Source organism: Hylobates moloch, unplaced genomic scaffold (assembly GCF_009828535.3).
Source record: "Hylobates moloch isolate HMO894 unplaced genomic scaffold, HMol_V3 SCAFFOLD_20, whole genome shotgun sequence".
Classification (NCBI taxonomy): domain Eukaryota; kingdom Metazoa; phylum Chordata; class Mammalia; order Primates; family Hylobatidae; genus Hylobates; species Hylobates moloch.
Genome location: NW_026652295.1, coordinates 3146191 through 3153703, shown reverse-complemented (window position 1 = coordinate 3153703; position 7513 = coordinate 3146191). Strand labels below are relative to the sequence as shown.

The 7513-nt window shown below is 45.2% G+C and overlaps 1 protein-coding gene across 3 annotated transcripts in view; it reads left to right on the top strand.

The window, feature by feature from the left end:
- The window catches only part of SLC22A23 (solute carrier family 22 member 23), a 185730-nt gene continuing 178217 nt past the window's right edge, over nt 1–7513 (top strand). For all 3 annotated transcript variants that reach the window (XM_058432132.1, XM_032140432.2, XM_032140431.2), the window contains exon 1: nt 1–537. In XM_058432132.1, coding sequence (XP_058288115.1) covers nt 122–537 — 416 coding nt within the window. In that variant the 5' untranslated portion in view covers nt 1–121. The remainder of the gene's footprint in view (nt 538–7513) is intronic.

Below are 7513 nucleotides of genomic sequence, written 5' to 3'. Positions count from 1 at the left end.
GGACGCGCGGGCCCCGGCGGCGGCGCGGAGATCCAGCCGCTGCCCCCACTGCATCCTGGAGGCGGCCCGCACCCGAGCTGCTGCTCGGCGGCTGCGGCCCCGAGCCTCTTGTTGCTGGACTATGACGGGTCGGTGCTGCCCTTCCTCGGGGGCCTGGGCGGGGGCTACCAGAAGACCCTCGTGCTGCTCACCTGGATCCCGGCGCTGTTCATCGGCTTCAGCCAGTTCTCGGACTCGTTCCTCCTGGACCAGCCCAACTTCTGGTGCCGCGGGGCCGGCAAAGGCACCGAGCTGGCAGGGGTTACCACCACAGGCCGGGGCGGGGACATGGGCAACTGGACCAGCCTCCCCACCACCCCCTTCTCCACTGCCCCCTGGGAGGCTGCGGGCAACCGGAGCAACAGCAGCGGCGCGGACGGAGGCGACACACCACCCCTGCCATCCCCTCCGGACAAGGGGGACAACGCCTCCAACTGTGACTGCCACGCGTGGGACTACGGCATCCGCGCCGGCCTCGTCCAGAACGTGGTCAGCAAGGTAAGGGCCGCGGCCGCCCAGTCCCTCCAACCCTCTCCCTGGCAGACCGAGGTCCAAGCCCGAGCCAGCAGGAGACCCGAAGTCCCCAAAGTGGTGGTGCTAGAGCGTGTGTACGGGCATTCTGCACTGGCTTAATCTCCTTCCGTCCTCCAAACCACATGCCTTTACTTGGGTGTAAAGGGAGCACCATTGCCTTTACTAGTTTGCACCCAAACTCCTGTCCCAGTACGCGGATGGAAAGCGCGCCCTTCCCCCACCCTCGGGGCGAGGCAGCTGACCTGTCACCAGCCCGCTCTGGAGGAGTCGGACTGGCGTGGTTCAAGGTCTGCTGGAGGAGTCGGGACCACAGCCCTGTTCTGCCCGGCTAGTTGTCCCTGAGTCTCCCACAAAGCTATAGTCTCCCATCTCGCACTTGATTTTGACACAGGTAAAGCCCACTAAAGACCTGGAGAGCCAGGGAAGCAAAGACTCCTGCACATCCCCAACCCGCAGCCCATGCTTAGTCCTCCCCAAAGATATCTGACTTTAGAGTTTGCTACCCCAGTGTCTCCTCCAGTGTTTTCTCAGCACTTCAGTAAACATCACTACAGTATAGGAAGGACGCGGAGAATATGTCATTTGGGTGTTCCCCGGCCGTCACCGCTCTTACACAGCAGCTGCTTTGGGCCGAGGCACTGAGAATGGGGGTGTGCTTTAGCTGAAACATGCACCTTGTCCTCTGAGTCCTGTAGCTAAAGCGCCCTTGCAGAGGTATTGCATGGTGTGAAATGTAGCAGAAGGGAATTGTGAGACAAGTGTGAAGGCCTAAACACAGAGTGGGCAATAGTGGACACTCAATGCCCCTAGACAGCTATAATTTTATTCTTAACATATAGGAGATACCAAGAAAGACATTTGTAGTTTTGCTCCCTGTGTCTAAACTAATTAATTCACATTTTAAAGTAAATATAGACTCTCCCCCACCCTACCCCCTACCCATTCTGGGCAGTTCTGGCAGAGTTTTAAATGCTTTGTCGAAATGTATGAAATTGGACAGTTTTAAATAGTCAATGTGCATGTTACCTCCCCCCCCCCGGTGTGCATTGGTTAACAGTTGTAGCTCATGGATGTGTAAGATGAAACTCTTACATCATCATAATCATTGTTTTAATCTTGTACCAACCTGGCCAGAAATGCTCTGTCCTGTGGGAACTGTCTGACTGAGCTGCCCCTGCTGCCCTGCACGGTAATGGGGAAGGTCCTTCTAGCTGGGTTCACCTTGATCCCACCCACCTCCTACCCCCTGCTTTGTAAAGGTGTTTCTGTGACTGTTTTCCCTTCACGGAGGGCAATATTTCTTTTTTGGTTTAGCAGCACAGAAAAATTAAGAACAATGACTATTTAAATCACTGTGTATGTCTGACAGACTGAGGATTTTGGCAACATTGTTAAGTATTTTAAGTACCTTTCTAGAGCAGAGGGAGAATAATGGATCAAAGTGAGTATGTGTGAAGAGCGCTGTGTCCTGGGGTCAAAGTAGAGGTGAACTTGAAAGTGACGAGGTGGGATAGAGTGCCATTACCTTGGCAGTGAGGACTCAGGAAACAGCTATTCACACTCAGCCATGCATGGTGGGAGGAGAGAACAAAAATAGTTCTTAAAAGCAGACTATGGAGGCATATTGGAGAGCTGGGCAGTTTTTCTAAATTAGCACTCGAGAGGGTCACAGACAGCACTCATGTGTGTGGCATGTTTTGGGTGATGCTTGATGACACGTTGCAGTTACTGGGCCAGACTGAGAGGGGAAACCTGGGAACAATAATTAGACACACATTTTCTTATACGGTAAAGCCTAGAAAGGACATATTGATTTTCACAGACAAAAAAAGATCTAAATAAAGGACTGCCTTCCCAGTGTTCTGTGTGTTTCAAGCACATAACAAATGCTTCAAAGAGCTTTTCAAGCACATTTTGGCATGTTGGAAGGCAGACTTTTCCTGTGCTGCTGTGTACGTTGAATACTGTATCAGATGCACAAATGTGGGATGTACACTATGATGAGTGCAGGAGTTCTAGGGGTCAGGTGCTTGTCAGCCCACATCCCAGGTAGAAGCAGAAGTGGAAAGAGCCTTTGCCTTCTCTCAGCGGATAAAAGCTCAGGGTTTGAGAAGCTGCCTTTTGTGCCTCTTTCCTGCTCTGTTCCATGATCTTTCCCTTGCAGATAAGCCTCATGCTGTCTTCAGCATGTCTCCTGTATTTAGCATGTATCCTTTAGCATGTGTGTGCCCTGCAAAATATGCACTATTCTGTCCCTAGGTGCCAGATAGGGAGAGGAAGACAGAAGAGCCACCAGGCACAGTTCTGGACCTCTTTCTCATGTGGCTGCTGGTATCCTAGCACCTACCTACACACGTGAAACTGTCAAGCCAGTTAGAATCCCAGGTTATTGTAGTTAAAAGGGATCTTAGGGCTGACCAGCCTCTCTCGCCTTCTGCATGATATCTCTGACATGAAGTTATCCATCCTAGTTTGAACACTTCCATTGATGGGAAGGGAGTGCTTTGTTAACAAGGCAGCTAGCCCATCCTGTAGTTGCTCTTCCTTGCAGGAAGCCACACTTTTTGGAAAATAAAACTCGGGTTAACTCATGCCTGTTTGTGCCACTTGCTCCTCAGAATAATTTTTTTAAAATTATTTCTTAAATAAGATGTGTTTTCAATAGCTTCTTTCTTGGCTGAAAAGTCTACAGTACTTAAGCTATTCCATACGTGCAAAAATTTGCCATACTTATCGCTCTGGTTGGCATGTGTGTCTCTTATGCATGGTACCCAGAATGCAACCCAGCCAGGCCCTGTGTGTTCTAACCCAAAGAGGGGATTGATGGATACTGTCCGTCCCCTACTGCAATCTAGAGTTGATGCATTAGGCTTAAACTAGACATGACATACTTCTGCTTCCAGACCGTGATCACCAACCCCCCAACGTTGTTTTCCTGGGAGTGGTGGATGAAGTCAGGATTTTTTCAGTTTTAGGCTCATGTAGCGTGACCATGACTTAGGTTTCCTCTTAATAATTTTGAGTTTCTAGATCTCTCCTGTTAGGATCTTTTTGTTTTTATTTTTTGCCTTGGCCTTGGTATTGGTTCTCGGTACCAGAATTTGTATTGCAGAATCTGCAATGCGTTCAAAATAATGACAACACTAATGTCACTTTCTTTTGTGCAGCCCTTTATAGTTTATAAAACATTTCATATACATTATTTTTTTTGATTAAGAATAATAACCCAAGGCCAGTCTCTAGTCTTTTTTTTTTTTTTTTTTTTTGAGACAGTGTCTGGCTCTGTTGCCCAGGCTGGAGTACAGTGGTACGATCACAGCTCTCTGAAGCCTCCACCTCCCAGGCTTAAGTGATCTTTCTGCCTCAGCCTCCTGAGTAGCTGGGACTACAGGCATGCACCACCACACCTGGCTCATTTTTATTTTATTTTTTTTGTAGAGATGGGGGTCTTGCTATATTGCCCAGGCTGGTCTTGAACTCCTTGCCTCAAGCAGTTCTTCTGCCTCAGCTTCCCAAAGTGTTAGGATTATAGGTGTGAGCCACCAGCCAGACTAATAGCAAGTGATAGTCATGGATTTTAAGTCAGTGAACACACATTTGAGTGTGCCGTGTGTTCTGTACAAGAACCAGGTACAGATGCTCCTCTGCTTAGGATGGGGTTGTGTCTTGTGTCCAGATAAACCCCTCATCAGTTGGAAATATTGAAAGTGGAAAATACATTTAATACACCTAACCTATAGAATATGCTGGCCTAGCCCAGGCTACCTTAGATGTGCTCAGAACACTCACATTAGTCCACAGTTGGGCAGAATCATCTCACACAAAGTCTATTTTATAATGCGTTGAATATCTCATGTGACTTACGGAATACTGTACTGAAAGTGAAAAAGAGAATGGTTGTGTACTTCAGATACACAACCATTGTGTTTTTCACTTCTGGTGAATAAAGCAACCCTTATCGATACAGTTTCTACTGAATGTGTATCGTGTTCACACCATCATCAAGTCAAAAAATCGTCAAGTTGAACCGTTTTAAGTCGGGGACCATCTGCGTTCAACTTTCTGATGACTTTCACAAGTTCTGCATTTTATCTCCCAGCTCTGTTGTAAGGTATTGTCAGTGCCTTGCAGAAAAGAATCATATTCCTTCCAAGTCACATAGACAGCAAGTTTTGGGGAACTAAGGACAAACAGGTCTGCCGCTCAGCTCAGTTGGCTTGCTTCTCCCACACCAGCATTCCCTGTGCAGCCCAAGTTCTCAGATACTTCTGAGATCTCAGTCAACAAAGTTAAAACAAAACAAAACAAAAAAACAAAGGCTCCATGGACTTCAAATATTGCTATTGATGATTTGCACAGGCTGGGTGCAGTGGCTCACGCCTGTAATCCCAGCACTTTGGGAGGCCTAGGTGGGTGGATCATTTGAGATTAGGAGTTCGAGACCAGCCTGGCCAACATGGTGAACCCTCATCTCTACTAAAAATAGAAAAATTAGCTGGGTGTGGTGGCGCGTGCCTCTAATCCCAGCTACTAAGGAGGCTGAGGCAGGAGAGTCACTCGAGCCTGGGAGTGAGAGGTTGCAGTGAGCGAGATCACACCGCTGCACTCCAGTCTGGGCGACAGAGTGAGACCCTGTCTCAAAAAATAATAATAATTTGCACAGTGTATCCTGCATTGTTCTGACTGAATCTGTTGGTTTCTAATACTCAGCACTTTCTTGAGTAATCGCTAGAATTTTTGCCAATAATCAATGCCAGCTGAACTTGGCCCGTTTTTCCTGTATTTGAAGGGTAGGATGTTTGTCCACCTCCAGTCTTCTGGTAGCGTTTCCTCTGTTGTCGTGAATTTGCAAAGATTTCTGACCTTTATCCTGAAAGTTACTTAAATATCCTGGGAAGTAATTTGTATCCTTTTTCTAGGGCTAAAGAGTAGAAGTTATTTAAAGTGACTTTAAGTACAATTCAATTAAGACTAGAAATAATGATATCATTGCAACAGGAACACTTTTAAAAATAGCCCACGATTCCATGATCCTAGTTATCATATGACAACTAGTCTTCACTTTTGAAATGCCTTACACACAAACCTGTTTTTACAGTTCTAATCAAAGTGTTCATTTAATGGAATCTACTATTTTCTTGACACCTTATCAAAAGAATTTGTCCAGTTCTTCCGAAACATTTTAAACGCATGATATTTTTGCTGATTTATTAAAAGTTCTTAAATTCTTTTCCTAATACTGAACTGACGGCTGGGCACAGTGGCTCACGCCTGTAATGCCAGCACTTTGGGAGGCCGAGGCGGATCACGAGGTCAGGAGTTCCAGACCAGCCTGGCCAACATAGTGAAACCCCATCTCTACTAAAAATACAAAAATTAGCCGGGCATGGTGGTTCATGTCTGTATTCCCAGCTACTCGGGAGGCTGAGGCAGGAGAATCGCTTGAACCTGGGAGGCCGAGGTTGCGGTGAGCCGAGATCACTCCACTGCACTCCAGCCTGGGCAACAGAGTGAGACTCCATCTCAAAAAAAATAATAAAATAAAATACTGAACTGACTACCATGAGGTCATCCCAGTGGTGGCTTTTGTCTAGTATATGCAACAACAGTGGATATCTTCATGCATATCTATTTTTAAAAATTGACTATAGTAGGTAATACATGTACATCACACAGAAAGCATAGCATAAAAGTAACATTTCTTTCTGTCTCTGCCCCCAGTTTCCCTCTTCAGAAGCAACCATGGTTACCAGTTTCTCACATCCCCTTCCAGAAATGTTCTACTTTCATTTACATATTTTGTCTCAGAAACGCTAGCGTATCCTAAACACTGTTTTTTCACTTATGCTGGAGATGAATACATCAGTACATAGAGATACTCATTCTTCTTTATGTCTGCGTAGTATTCCATTGTCAGACTGGACTGCCATTTATTTAACTAATCACTTACCGAGGAAGCATTGAGTTTGTCTCCAGTCTTTGCTGTTATATTCACAATATATCACAAAATCTTGGCATGCACAGACATTTGCACATGTGTAAGAAATTTTTAGAAGTGGGAGGGTCAAAGTAGGACGCATTTTTATGTTAATAGGTACTGTCAGAGTGTTTTCTGGAGAAATCTTAGATATGTACAATTATACTAATAACGTGTGTGGTCCTGTTCCCTACACCCTCCCTGACCCAGGGGGTTATCAAATCTTTACCTATTTTCTAGTCTGATGTGCAAAAAAATTATATTTGATGGGTGTTGTGATTTGCATTTCTCTTGTTGTGAGGGAAGTTAAACAGCTTTTTGAAAGTTTTAGAGCCATCTATATTTCCTGTTCTTTGAACTGTCTCTTCATCTCCTTTGCCTTTATGTGTGTGTATATGCTGTGAGAAGCATTATTTTCTTATGTATTAATAGGTACACTTGATGTATGATGTAAATTAACCCTTCTAGATGACTTGTAACCATTTTCCTCGAGTTTGCTGTTGGGTTTTTTAAATTTTGTAAATGATATTTTTGTTACATAGAAACTTATGGTTTGGTTAGAGTTGTATGAATTAATCTTCTTTTTTATGATTTCTTATGTTAGATTTAAGGCTTGGAAGATTCCTGGAAGACTGGGGGGAAATCCTATGTTTTCTTCTAATATTTTTATGATCTTATAACTTCTTTATTTTGGGGTTGGAGATACCTGTTTTGCTTTTCTGAGCTATTAGGATAAATTGCTAGAAAGGTCAGAGGATATAACCAGCATTTCACGCAGACTTTGACTTGCTCGTAACAACATCCTAAACGTTTAATTCAGCAGTAGCCCTTATTAATGTCAGGATTAGAGGCTAACCAGCTGTTAAGCAGCCTTTCCACCTGTTTGGGAGATAGCAGTCTTCCCAGGTCATAGGTCTCCCTTTCCTTCTTCATCTCCTGTTCTGAACCATCTGCAGATCTCTC